The sequence below is a fragment of the Sander lucioperca genome, chromosome 3, assembly GCF_008315115.2.
Source record: "Sander lucioperca isolate FBNREF2018 chromosome 3, SLUC_FBN_1.2, whole genome shotgun sequence".
NCBI classification, from domain to species: Eukaryota; Metazoa; Chordata; class Actinopteri; order Perciformes; family Percidae; genus Sander; species Sander lucioperca.
The window spans coordinates 23,192,375-23,207,596 of NC_050175.1; the positions used below are offsets into that span (position 1 = coordinate 23,192,375).

The window sequence follows — 15,222 nt, forward strand, 5'->3', positions numbered from 1 at the left end:
TGTTTTATTTAAGATGAATCATTTAATAATGCATTGGTACAGCTACAGTAGACTTTTGACAGTAATGGTGAGTATAATGATGAGAATGGCTTTACTCCTGCACTACACTGCTGAGATGTGACGGGTTGAAATTGCTAAAATCAAACGCTCAGCTGCAGAGGTACAAAATGGATCACATATAGCAAACAAACATTGGACAGTATTTGTTTTACCTTATGCAAGTGTAACCAAACGGTCATCACAAGTCATTACATGACACTCATATCGCTACACCAGGTCATTTACATGTTAAGGACTTTTACACACACACACACACACACACACACACACACACACACACACACACACACACACACACACACACACACACACACACACACACACACACACACACACACACACACACACACATCATATTGTGCATTAAAAGGACACACTACTCTGAGTGCATTCAGGAGAGATACAGTTCAATCTATAGCAACATAGTGTCTAGTTTCTGTTTACAACAATGTGCAGTGACATATCTATACACTGTAATGGCTGGCTTGTAGGACCTTGTATTGTAACCGTTAATTTGATAAATAAGGGGTTGGTTCTGATGGGCAGCTTCTATGGAACCCTACAGGCTTCAGTGTGGTCAGAAAGCCTTTGGCTGATGGGATAAAAATATTCACATTTACACACAACTGCACTCCAAATGAATACATCTATTAACAATATGCATAATAATACATGTACAGGCTGCCAATTTGATATGTGTTACACCTCTATTAATTGAATATCTTTGATTTCTTGACACATTTTACAAATTTTTAGTTGATACTTTTTTTTAGAATTTGTGCAAACAATACAACACTAGATTGTAGGTTTTCTTGTTTCTCATTTGTTGATATTTTTATGACTAAACTGATGCACACTCAGGAAAATAGGTCTACTCATGTGTCAGTGAATGTGTGTTTGGTCTAGGAGTATCCCTCATCCTTCTTATATCCGTAGCCTCCTGTCTGTGCTTCCTCCTGGACGTACTCCTCCGTCTTCTCCCAACCTGAAGCCCAGCCTCCATTCACCTGTGTGGTTGCACCGTAGGACTTAGCCGAACCTCCAAAGGCACCGTAACTTTGAGTGATATCGCCCGTCTCTTCTGCCAGCTCGTCCTCGTCTATGAAGCCACACTTCTCCTCGCTGGTCAGTTCTGGGTCGGCCCACGGCTGTTTTTCTCCCGACGCAAAGATTCCATAGAAGATCACTCCTCCATAATGCACCATGGCGGCGATCAGGAACACATACTGCCACTCCTCTCTAGTCTGAAGAGAGAAGGAAAACAAAGTTGTTGTATTTTAAACCCTTAAAAGAAACGTATGGACTTTTTTTATATGTATTTTATTGTGAAGAAATCCGATGAAAATAACTAAAACCAACAATGGATAGATGTTACTAACAAGTCTGTGTGGCGAAGCCAAAAACTATTAAAAACACATTGGGTGACATACCACCAACCATACCACCAAAATGCTGTATATCATCCTGCTGCTGCAAGTTCTCACTAGTAATTGAGTATTAATTTGCAGTTAAAAATAGTCCCCAACAAATGCACGATTTACTTCTGTTTGTGTAATGTTTGCTAACAACTACAGCCTTTAGCCTTTTTAAATAAATGAAACTATATATGTGTGCGATCTCTAGTGATGCAGTCATAAAAAAACATGGAGTCTTGGGTTTGAATATTTTACCCAGTGTGAACATCATATACATACATACATATACATACTTTCATATATTTACTGTCCAGGTACCACTAATGTGAGATTATAAGGGAGGCAGGACTCTAAGTTAAGTATAAGTCCTATTACTTAGTCATCGTATCTGTCTTTATCTGAAAATGAATTGTATGTGCTTTGTATTAATTATTATAATATAATACATTATTATCGTAATTTGTTATTAGTACACCACGTCCCGCAATTGTGACTCATAGTTACGTTTGTAGAGGCAACGCCCTCTAGTGGCCATAGTAATTATGACGGGAGCAAAGCAGAAAGTGATGCGACAAAGTATGACAGGACTTTCACCCGGAAAGTCTTTACCCATTGAAAATGAAAGTAAACAGCACGTTTTTGTTTCTTTATGTTCAGCGTCATGTGCGTAACTGGGTAACTGGAAGTGAAGTAACATCTGATTTTAACCCCAACCCAAAATGTTTTTTTAGACTGAACTACCGGTAAGTAGTTTTGGTGCCTAAACATAACCAAACTGAGACCGTTTCACAACATTTACAATGTGTTTAAAACCACAACCGTTCTCTGGTTCTGATAAGAGGACGGAAAACGCTCCTGTGGGTCGTATTAGAGGGAAAGAATAAACTGCCTATATGGTCGTATGGTTTGGAGGACTTGTTGGATGCTTCATATGAAGAGATATAGTTGTTGAAAAATACATGAATAAACACCTATGTCTGCTTACAGCTACATTTTAGTGTAAACCATGTCTTAAACGTCCTATACTGCTTATAATAAGGGCCCTTAATAATAATAGGGTAAGTGTTGTTGATTTATTTAGCTCTTTAAGACCTAAATGACTTATTGCACACATGAAATAAGAGGATGAATGAAGAACCCCTGAATGTAGAACCCCTTACCTTGTTCTTTGTCATAGTACCAACAATTATTGGGCACACCATCCCAGACAGGGTACCCACACCATTAGAGATGCCCATTAGGATACTGGCGTAGCGTGGAGCAATGTCCAGGTGATTGACATTAAAGCCTGATGGAACAAAAAAACACATTTTTACACAAAATTAAAATAGTGTAGATTTTACCTTTTTGAATTATGACAAGGTCAGACAGCCACATTTAAATGCCAAACTGAGGCAACACTGTGACAGTATTAAGTAATAAAAGCAACAGAAGCAAGACACAGTTGTAGATAAAAGTAGCACAAATGGTGACCATCTTGTTGCAGAAATTGATAGCAACTCGCCACACATCCTCCTCCTCCCCCACTCCGACTGGCTGAATGAGCAAGTGTCCTCGCGATCTGCCTCACACTGCCTGTCTGGCAGATCCCCCGAGACAGCTAGCACTGAATTATTAAACACTCCAGGAGAAAGCTCAAGAACAACAGGCAAGAAACTGATTTTGTACACAGTCACAGACCTGAGCATTAAGGTGAAAATATCTGTTGAATGAATGGCTAAAGATAGCTGAGATGTTCCTTTTGTCAGACAGTTAAAATGTGTTACAAACAATATCTGAAATCTGATGTCTTAAGAAAGTCTACGTAGATTAACCTAATTGCTGCTGTCATTTGGGTGTGTTTGAGAACATTCAATACTGCATGCATCTGAAACATCAAATTATCAAATAACAGCAAACATACCACTAGGGATGTTAACAAAATGTCAAATACATTAAAGTAAAAGTGGCACAAATTTACTGCAAGCTTAGACTGGAAGTACAGGCTGCTATCAACTGCTAAATTAAATAAATAGTTTGACATTTTGGAAAATATGCTTGTTCTCTTTCTTGCCACAAGTTTGATGAGAAGATCTACACCACTATGACATGTGTATGGTAGCAAAATATGAAGCTACAGCCAGGAGACGTTAGCTTAGCTTAGCATAAAAACTGGCAGCAGAGGGAACTATTTAGCATCTTCAATGCTCAGCAATAATAGCAGCAACAAATAACTATTCGTTTAAATACACTTTTGAATTTCCTTGTTTACTTTCTTTTACAAAGTACTGGCTTTTTTCTTCAAAATTATGCCAGGAAACAGCACAGTAACTCCAACAGTTGTTGTTGTTGTGAAAGGTATTCTACATATTCACATATTTATCCCCTTCAAATGTGGCTTATTAGCCTTTCCTTAGACACCCCCATCTATTGGCCCTTCTATTGTGAAAACTATACTTTCCACTAGCCACACTACATTAGACCCAGTACGACCTCATCATTATCACATTATTTAACTACAGTATGTCATATCCTAAATTGTACATACTGTAAGTTACATTCTGATTGAGCAGAATGTGTGTTTTACTTGTACTGACCTGATATAGCAAATCCACTGAAGCCCACTGCCAGCACCAGGAAGGAAATGGCCACCCCTTTGCTGTGGGAATATCCTACCACCAGCAGCAATGTGGCCTCCATGCCAAATCCTAACAGAGACAGACAGCAGGTCACACACACACACACACACACACACACACACAGAAACACACAAAGCCCACAGGCTGTTGGTCATCGCGGTGCCAATTGAATTAAGCATGATACATGGCTTGCACTCAATTACGTAAGTGACAGATATGAAATCAATGCACAGTCACAATCAGCAGGTCAACTAAGTATTGAGCAGATAGATTTTACAAAATATAAACACAACCATGTCTCTGGCAGTGAAGAGCAACTAAAAAAGAAGCAGTATGAATCTAACACCATGAAAGTAACACCCTGTAGCTGTGCAGAGAGAGGTGTGGAAAATGATATTTCATCCTCAATTCAGACTTATCACCTCCACAGTTCATGATTTTCCTGACAGTGGTAGTCGACATGATGTTTCTGCTGCGTAGGTAGTCAGCCAGCTGACCCCCGATGGGCACAATGATGGTCATCACCAAATGTGGCAGGGCAGACAGCATGCCGACCTGCAACCACATGCAGAAAATCAACCAAATCAGCTGCAGTACAATAGGACAGCATAATAAATTAATAAATCATCATTTAGTGTTCACTGACAAGGACAGTGTTTTCTGACTGTTTTTTCTTTTTTTGCATCTATAAAATACCAAAGATTTTATTGTGGGATTGTTGCCATGGGTACTACTTTTTATTCCATTTTCTGAATTTTTGAGGGCACTATAGTGGATACACTCAGAATTTGGACACAAATAAAATGGATAAAAGCAGTGCACTACATAGTGAATAGAATAAGATGAACTGATATTCTGAGTGTTACTGACTTAATAATAATAAACACAAACGTTTTGATCGTTTCTTATTTAATCATGCATATTTGATGTTATAAATAATTAAAGGGGTACTTTGCCAATTTTAAACCAGCTCTGTGTCATCTTTGTGTGGGCAGTGTATTTAGATGAAGGGCATTTGGCTTCTCTCTGCGCCGCCAGTGCACGTTTTGTGTTATCCGACAGATCTTGTCACACCTCCGCTGCTCCGTTCCGTGGGGAGTTCCATGCACTTGCGGCAGAGAGGGAAACCAGACACCATTCATCTGCACACACTGCCCACACTGCCATGACACAGAGCTGGATTTAAATCAGCAAAACATCTCTTTAAGATATGAAACAAAGTTTTTAGGGGCTTTAAGAGATTGTGTACAATATTAATCAAAAATGTTGCCATTTCATGCATTGTATAATAGTTAGTACAGAGCTAAGTTACACCTGAGGTTATAGGTTACATTGATTTTATGTTTTTATTCCATATGAATCACTTATTCTATGGCTACATATTTTCTTTTTCTATTACAGGAAACCCATGCCATTTCACCTTAAAAAAAAATAAACATCAATGTCAAATAATTTGTGATAGCAGTGACTTAACAATCGTTTGTTTCCTTTGGAACCAATGCTGCCTTCTTATGTAATGTATCAGTCCATGAGAAAGACCCTCAGGCCAGCAGTTGCACTGACATCGATTTTGAGCAAAGTATCGCAATGATCAGCTCTATAACGGCTGCCACTAGTGTTGTGTTTTTCCACATAGCTTTTGAATATAATTTATTGATCATTCAATTCATGCTACACCATGGGCAGTGGTGGCCTAAAGGTTAAAGAAGCGAGCATGTGACCGGGAGGTCGTCGGTTCAATCCCCAGACCGACAGGATAAAATCTGGGTGGGGGAAAGTGAAAGAGCAGCGCTTGTCTCTCCCTCATTACCACCACTGAGGTGCCCTTGAGCAAGGCCCTTAACCCCAACTGCTCCAGTGGAGCTGCTCAGTGGCCAGCAGATCTGACTGTGGTTGTACTGGGCAGCTTCCAGGTAAGAATGTGTAACTGTGTGAATGTTGTTGCAAATGAGAATTTGTTCGTAATTGACTTACCTGGATAAATAAAGATTAAATTTAAAATGTTTGTCCGCTGACTTGAATTGTAAGCTCACCTTGCTTATCTCAAAGCCAAAGACTTCCTCAAAGTATGCAGGCTGGCTAATCAGCAGCAGGTAAAACGTCCAGCTCCTGCAGAAGTTGGCCACGATGATTGCATAGACAGGCATAGAAGTAAAAAACTTCCTCCAAGGGGTCTTGAATTTCTGGAGTAGATAATTACAAAGGACTGCATTTTACACATACATTTGGTCATGTCTCTCTGACAAAAGGTGATGGAAATGGCTGTTGAAACTGGAGCTTGGTGTTGTGTTGGTTATTCTAGTACCCGTTACAATACAAAAGATTGAAAAACAAAGAGTTTTGGGAGGAGTGAGTTATATTTATTGTCTTTCTTAAGTCTGATTTTACCTCGGAAGGACCCGATAGCTTGGCACTCTCTCCAATGCTCTCCTCAATGTAGCAGCGTTCCTCATCAGTTATGGTAGGATGTACAGCGGGGCTCTCATAAGACACAAGGATCCAGAACATGTACCAAAACATGCCAAAGCATCCTAAGACAGATAACATGGCAGAACTTTAGATCATTTCACATGAAGAACTGCAGCTAATTCTGACCTCAGCAATAATACACGCAGAGTGTTTGGCAGTCTGATCTTTCCAAAATGCCTGAGAGAATTAAACCCAGACAGGAAAGCTAACTGTATCCAGTCCAGAGAGAAACATGGGGGGTTATTTATTGACACACCAAAACATTTGGAGGGTGGGGGGGGGGGGATCAATACGCAGTCTGCCTGGATAAATCCATTTGACTTTCACTGGGCTCTGTGTCAAACTATTAAAGTTTCAACCAAGCTTAAAAACACTTTAGCTACTAATTTTTCCAATTATATTTCATTTTTATTTCACCACCGCATTTTCTTCATCTCATATTCCCTTGTGCAAAGACACACACACACACAACACACAAACACACACACACACACACACACACACACACACACACACACACACACACACACACACACACACACACACACACACACACAAATGCATCATCAATCAATCTTACCATAGATATAGAACACAGAGGACCAGCCTGAGTACTGAACCAGGATCCCAGCCAGAGGCATCGCTATCACAGCACCAGCATAAGAGCCTGACAGACAGCGAAACAAGGGAGTAAAAGCTTGGAGGCTTCTTGACCAATATAGTAATATGCAACACATCATTGCTGAACCCAATTTATAAATACCAATAGGAGAAATAAGTATATACCACAGAATGAGAGGGTGGCCAGACGACTCCTTTCCAGCGGAGGAGCCCACTTACTCCAGATGCCATGACAGGCCGGGTAGGTCACTCCCTAAACACACCACACAGCAACAGTCTGTGTTAATTCATGGTGAAGAAACATGCAAAAAGCATTAGCAGCAGACTGGAACTCTATGTTCTTTAGACTATTATTTTAAGTGCTCCTGACACACACACAGTTTGTTTGGGAAATGTATGTATTTACAGAGTGGTCAATGCTCCATGTCGGAAAACGTTTTGCCACTTGGTTAAAATAAATATACAGGATTGTACAATGAACAAATTATAGGCATTAGTTTGCACCCATTTTTTGATGGATCCAACATAGTATTATTGTAGTAAATAATAGCCTTAAAATCCTTATATTAATAGAAACAAAACCATTTTACACATCCATTTCAAACCTTATAAAGGCATAAACATACAAGTTGTATTATTGTTTGAGTTTAGGATGTACAAACAATCTGAGGGAATACCCTCTTAGATTTGAACATGAGCCAACAGATGTCTGATATAATAACTAACAAACATTAACATTTTCACCCTTGCAATTAACATGAATAAACTGCTGCGGTGCCATGAGCAAAGAGGACATGATGAGCTGTGCATGGAGAAAAGCAGCACTGCAGCCATTAAATGTTCATCAGCCTCTAATTTGAACAAACCACTCTGACGTAAAGTACAATCTGCAAAGACTTTCAACTTTAGGAGAGCAGTGCAGTGCGTTATAATGTTAGATTGTTTTTATTCTCCACAAAATATATCATATGTGTCATTAAGCCTTCAACAAAGATGTACTAGAACATGTTGTATGATGCTATGGTACTGGTAAAAGAATTATCGGTAACACTTTACTTGAAGATATCTACATAAGAGTGACATGACACTGTCATGAACACATGAACTCTAACTCTAACTCTAACTCTAACTCTAACCCTAACCATAACTTGTCATGACAAAAACCGAATGACACTTATATAATAAGCATTATGTCATAAACGTTTATGACTTGTTTATAATGTTTATGACACATTCATGACAGTGTCATGTCACTCATATGTAGATACTTTCAAGTAAAGTGTAATCGAATTATCTACCATCATGACTAAGCATTTGATACCATTTGTCCAAAAGCATTGAAATAAAATAGAACAACCCTCTGCCAGACATTCCCCTGTCCTAAAAAAGATCCCCTCTTTATACCAATGATGCCCATCAACAACTTCATCTTTACATTTTATTGTCTGTCATATTTGCATATGTAAGAACTGTAGTATCAGCTTTCTGTATTTTGCATGATAACAGATACATCCCACCAACATCAACTACACAGCAGCCAGATATATGTGTGTCATGTTTCACTACGAATCCAGAGGATTGATGCTCTTCTGCATATTCCTTTGCATCTATCTGTAGTAAACCTTTGCTATTGTGTTTCCAGGATACAAAGCGTGACAGCCAAATAGGACTCTGGACTATCCCACAAACACTCAGCTATAGTGCACTGGATCAATACAGCCCATCTCACATTTCCGCTGTTAAATACCCTGTGCACGATACAGTCTTTTCTTTTGCTTTCTCGAGTAACATTTGCAGGAAGCCCCTTTGTATTGTGTATTATTGCAAACCCTCAGCTTTTGATGGCCATAATATAAGAAACACACATCAGACATGGCCTTTATGTTCTATAAATAGTGAGAATAGTGTAGATTTTTGTAAATACATTAAATCCATCCATGATTTGTATTGAAGGGAAGAAATAAAGATGTTAACATGCTCTTACCTCCACCAGTCCTTGTAATATCCTGACAAAGATGACACACCCAAAGTGGACTCGGGCAGCCGAGGGAATCAACATGTTGAGAATCGAGGTTAGCACAATGGCTGCACCAAATACCCTGAAAATGATAAGATATATTTTAAATATCACATTTTATATATAGTAACTCCCCTCATGATTATTTTAACTGTTCCCCGGAACCTGCATGTGGCTGTCTGCTGCTCCTAATGCTTAGGGTGGGTTAATAAATGCAGAGATTGAATTTTACTATATTGTAGGCTACTGTACGATTGTATGTGACGAATAATAAAGTTTCTTCTTCTTTTCTTCTGAACTGAAGACTTAGATGAATAATACCATTATTTTTAAGGAAAATATTTAAAGATAGCATATTGGTCTTGAGGTATTTTAATTAGCCTACACTTTACTTTTCTAAAATTAACCATGAAAGATTATCGATTTATATTGAAAGGCCATTGAAAGTCTCTTTGTTTTTATCTCATTTTGGAAAGAACAGAAACATTTTAAAACCTCTGTAATGCTAGAGCGTGAAGTCACGTGCAAAGGGTGAATAATCATTTAAATTATCACGTATCAACGCTGTTCTTACATTGTGTCCTCGGTTCTCATTGGCACGCGCTCCTCTGACGTCATAAAAATTAATATTTTAAGCAGCAACGCCCCACTAACGTCAATGCGCATGTGTCGCCTAGCAACCATTTTTACTTCGGTAGGCCTACTCTTTCATGGAAAGGTGTTTTTCGTGAAAAATGACATGTAGGCCTAGGCTAATTTTAATTTGTCACTGACTACTATTTTTTTTACATTTTCGTATTTTGACTTTGCTAATTAGCAATAATGAAAAAAGGAGACTGTCACTGCTGTTAAACGCCTACATCACTGCTCATTCACAGTTTAAACAGTAGCCTAGGCTGTAAGAAATCATTAGGAAATAACATGAGGTTTCTTCTTTGTTTTCGTCGTTAAAGGTAGACAAAAAAAGAAGGATTTTTTTTTACCAGCAGCTGAGCAGAGTGAGATCACGCGCAGGGAGGGCCAGGCCATCCGTAAACACCGAGCTAGTTCTCATTTCTGTCACGTTTTCCCGCCCCTTTCATCCGCACGCGGGGGACAAGCCCTAATCCGGTCGAGATCACTGTTGGGCACGAGACCAATTGATTCGATTACATCCACGTGTCAATCAACAATACGAGGAACAGACAACCAGGTCAAAATCAGGTCTATAGCAGGTAGATTTGTTAGACTAGGATTGGCTACTTTTGGCTGCACTTTTTCATAATTAGCCTATTATTAGTCAATAGGCAATTTCCTTTAACTTTATAAACGTTAGTGTGCTCAAGATTAAGGCCTCTAGCGTTGAGCTATAAGCGGAATCATTTCCCTTTACTTAGGCTAATGTTACCATATTATTATACTAGCCATTTCAACATTCAATTCCTAAAACGTGCACCTTAATATTATAGCATAGGCCTAATGTGTATATCACTTATTATGAGGCATTGGCAGTGCCCATGTGAATTAAAGCCTTTGGCGACAAGACAGGGTCTGGTCTCCATGCCACCCCCCCCCAGGGAGCTCATTAACAGGTGGCAGAAAGCCCTGACACCGGGAGCTGCAGGCCTGCCAGCCCGCTGCTCAGCCTCTCCCTCTCTCTGCATCACTTCAGAGCAGCTGACTGTCAGCTGCCGTTATGTGGCTAGTGAAACTCCTAACTGAATTCAATTCATAATTCAACAAGAACGACGCCATTTTTTTTTTTTTAATTATTTCTGGCCTTATTGGCTGCGTTTTTATTCCAGTCCCCATGCGATTAATTTTCGTTTCCTAAAGGCCTACACATTTAAAAATGTACAAACAATACAGAATGGGAGTGAGAGGAAGGGAGAGTTACGTCAACAGTCATTTCGTTTAATTGGCCAAAAATGGTAGGCTTAAAAAAAATCAATCATAATCTGACAAATGAATGGCACTTTGTTGTATGTATGGTAATTCACTGGGAGTGCCGCGGCCGCCTACCTGTTTGCTGCCAGCCTGGAGCATATGTATCCTCCCGGGATTTGTGTAACGATGTAGCCCCAAAAAAAAGATCCGTGAATAAGTCCCACCGTCTCTGGGTCCCAGTTGAACTTGGCTTTCTGGGCGATAATATGCAAAGGATGAACATGTTAAATTACCTCTGTTGAACACTTTTAGGTTATTAATTCATAGCCTACTCTGAAAGGACTGGTCTAGGGCCTGTTTATAAAAGGCCTGCAACGATTTATTTCGATCAGATGACATTGATCTGTGCATGAAAACCATTCATGTGTCCTGCACTGTCAAAGAAAACCCACAGAGAAGCTGTGTGGAATTTAATAGCTGTTGGATGTAGGTACGATTATTTGGTTAATATTCGACCAAAACGCAAAAACACAAATATATGTAGGCTATCCATTTTAAATGTTGCCTGTAGGCTGTTGTGAATTCACTCACTGAAACATATTTTTAAACAGTAGGCCTAGTGTGTCTTCGAACTTATTTGCCTTTTATGCAAATAGACGCTGTCAAGGAAATGTGTAGGTCTATTTTCGAATAACGTTAACAGTATATGGCCATATATCTATAGGCTATATAGGCTAAGATTTAGGCTTTTAACATCATGATCATTTTAAAATCGCATCGTATTACCCAAAGAGAATGATATAAAAGTTAGCTAACATTATGATACAGGATCATCTCTATGGCGCATTAACGAGTTGGGCATGTTTTAAAATATCGTAAGCGTATTAAATTATTTCTTACGCCCAAATATCTACTTACATTTTGAAAAGAAATCACCAGCCATAGTTAATAGGGACCATTTAAGTGATTGTATGGCTTAATATGACAGTAGGTCTTACATACTGTAGCATGTGCTGTGGGCTATCTCATGTGTGGAGAAATTAATCTTCCTCTTTATTTATTTTTCTTGATAAAATAAGAATCAGGTGTCTCGTGTCTCGAGGCATGTATTCTACGATGCTTTTACGTCAGAAGTGCTCGCTGCCGTTGCCACACCTCTTTGATGATGATCTTGCCGTTCTGGTGGATGGTGCTGTTGTTGACCATGCCCACTATGGCCACGCCCAGGTTACACCGGATACCGAAGGAGATGCAGAAGCCCAGGCCACTCATGATGGCGATGATGTACCGGCGGGGCAGGCCGAAGCAGTTGCAGTCACACAGCGGGGGTTTCTTCTCCACAGCCTCCCGGGGCCGCCCATCCTCCGTCAGCTCGATCACCTCCCCGGTTTTCTGTTTCCTCTCTATCAGTCTGCAACAGCCAGGTGAGGACAGTGTATAGCAAGTGTCCCCTGATAAAATAGAATTTTGATGCACCATACAGAAATCTAAGATCGCTCCTGTAGCCTAATGGAAAATATTTCTAAGGCCCATTTTTATTTCGACTTGTGTGAATATTTCATTATGGATTGGGTGCTTGGGAGTTTGGGCGTTTTGTGTGTCTATCTGAAATTTCTTGTCACGTTAGTCAATAAAATGCAGGAGGCAGTTCTTTCAGAATCACCATAATAAAGCAGCTGTAGGTCTACTGGTGGAGAGGCCTCCATACTGTATTTACTTCTGCCACACTATAAGGAGCGTCATATCTGTGGGGTCCACGTCAGATGACTCAACAGACATGAACAACGAATTAAAAGCATATAATTGCTTCTGTATTTGCGCATAAGAACATAGAAAGAAACGAACAAACTTCGCCTGTAGAGCTGAAACCAGGCGAACATGTCCCTGACTGTACCGCATTGCAGCAGCCCGCTGACTTTACACTCATTAGCATTCACTGGACCGAGCAGCACCCCCAGACACACACGTCTGTGGGCATTCCTCAAAGCCCACTTTTTTTTCTCTCTCTCCAGGAAAGTCACATATATATGCCACACGTTGTTTGCCCGAATTCGGATTTAAAAATATAAAAATCGAAACATTTAAATGCATGTGTCTGCAAACGGACGGACAGGGCTAATTAATAATGACCACAAAAAGGAATCGAATACAATGCAAATTGATGTAGGCTATGACTATGAATCAAAGGCCTCAGGAAAATATAAAAGAACTAAACTTCATTGAAACGAAATTTCTGTAGATCATCAATTGCATGTAGAAATAAAGCACAGAAAGGCCCCAAATGCTTAAGAGACAAAAGGGAATAATCTATCTGGAGATGTAAAAACTAGCAAGATGTCTTATAGAAACCCCATATAAAACCTGTTGGTTGAAATGAACCAAGTGATGATTGTTAAATTAATATGAGACGCATGCTGCAGGTTTATCATTATATGTGCGTCACTGGTTTTTAAAGATAATATGAAATGCTTCACGCGTGGCCTGCACGTCCTGTAGGCTATAACCTCTGCCAATGAGACTCACCTACAGGCATCTAGGTTCATCCAAACCCCCTGTCATCACCACACACACACACACACACACACACACACACACACACACACACACACACACACACACACACACAGGCCTATTTGATTGCATAATTTTCTTCTCACTTCTAGAGGCGTGACTATATCCCTGTAAGTTGTAAAACAGTGTTTGGTGACCTGCAGACCTACACACCACCCTGACTTCTCTCTGGTAAAAAAAAAAAAAAAAAAAAATCAAGCATGCAAATAATTACACTTTAACGCGAGGAAATTGGCACGCGCCAGTCGAGACATAAAAAAGGCTTTTCCTTACCTGTGCATATGACCCAGGGTCTTCCCCGCAAATTCCTTCACCCCGGCCACGGCTCTCGTCTTCACTGACTCCATATCCAGTTTCTATTGTGTAGGCCTATTTCTCACTATTATTTTACTGCTTAATCGTCATGTTACGGCGCAGGATAGCCGACTGCAGCGGCAACAACGAAAACAACAAACGAAGTTGTGATAATTTTGAGTCCAGGGAGGCGACGATCCAAAAGACGAGTCTAATCTTCACAACGAAAGCGCTAAAGTGGGAAAAAAAAATGAGAACTCAAACGATCTGTGCGCCTTCAGCCACCACCAGCTCATCTCCTGCCTGGCATAGGACTACAGTAGCCGCGCCAAGTGCCATCACGACGGAAAACGAAAAGGAGTGAAAATGATAGCCAGCGTCGTGAATATGTTGTGGATCTGTCCGGAAGAAAAGGAGAGAGAGAGAGATAGATAAATAAAAAAAGCTCAAAGTTTAGAAAGCAGAAGTGGGTGTTTGGAGATGCTTCAATAAATCAAAGAGGGAGTGAGGCTGTATCGTGTCTCCTGTGGTGCGCGCAGGTTCATCTGACGTCGTGTTCAGCACCGAGGTCAGCGACAGCAGCTCTGCGTCCAACATCTGGCCAGCTGCTTAGCACACATGAAGGCCAGAGTCAAAATATAACACATATAATATAACAATGAGTTGGGTTATATTAGTAATTTCATAAAACACTGGCGAGAAAAGGACATGTTTACAGTTCAACCCGTTGCTTTATGTCGCAGCATAAATTATGTGAGATATAATAGGCCTGCAACTTTAGATATTTCGATTAGCCTAGGTCTATATACTTTTATTTGGCGTTTTAATGCTTAAAAAGTATTTTTTTAAAACAAGGACAGTCAACCCTATATATGAAAGCTGCAGCTCTCCCGAGGGCGGTGCTATGGAAACCAAATGAGCAGGAGTGGATTCCCCAACCTCCTCTGCTCAATGTAGGAATCCATCAATAATTTAAGCCTATTTTCATCCCCCCGGCAACCACATCTTCCCACAGAAGCATGCACGAAATTTCGGAAGCATTGTTTGAAAATATATTTTACGAGATTTCAAGGATATGTCATCCGATAACGACCCTTCTTCAGACCAAATTTAGCCAAATAATAAAAGGCTAGCCTATAAAAAATAATATTAATGACAATTGTTAGGATAATAATAACACAATAAAAATGGCAATAATAATAACAACAATAGCAATAATAATACTATAACTTTAAGATAGATCTAGATGTGATTAGAGGACAAAAGAGAAAGGAGAAAAGTGAGCAGTGTC

The 15,222-nt window shown here is 39.8% G+C and overlaps 1 protein-coding gene across 1 annotated transcript; it reads right to left on the reverse strand.

Moving 5' to 3' along the window:
• Positions 1–352: 352 nt before the first annotated feature.
• Positions 353–14,794, reverse strand: slc17a6b (solute carrier family 17 member 6b). Its single transcript, XM_031324139.2, has 12 exons — positions 13,911–14,794; positions 12,222–12,477; positions 11,202–11,320; positions 9,168–9,282; positions 7,349–7,436; positions 7,143–7,229; positions 6,482–6,624; positions 6,127–6,276; positions 4,516–4,648; positions 4,052–4,162; positions 2,636–2,763; positions 353–1,304 (listed from the first exon to the last, which is right to left on the reverse strand). Exons 1-12 carry the CDS (start codon positions 13,982–13,984, stop codon positions 963–965), a joined length of 1,746 nt encoding a protein of 581 aa, XP_031179999.1. The 5' UTR covers positions 13,985–14,794; the 3' UTR covers positions 353–962.
• Between the last annotated feature and the right edge of the window lie 428 nt (positions 14,795–15,222).

Excerpts from the sequence above, each read along its gene's own strand:
- slc17a6b (XM_031324139.2), bottom strand. The coding sequence starts at position 13,984 with ATGGAGTCAGTGAAGACGAGAGCCGTGGCCGGGGTGAAGGAATTTGCG. Across the intron at positions 11,321-12,221 it reads GCAAGATCATCATCAAAGAG|AAAGCCAAGTTCAACTGGGA; the intron begins GTGTGGCAACGG and ends ATTATCGCCCAG. Across the intron at positions 1,305-2,635 it reads GTACTATGACAAAGAACAAG|ACTAGAGAGGAGTGGCAGTA; the intron begins GTAAGGGGTTCT and ends TTCTCTCTTCAG.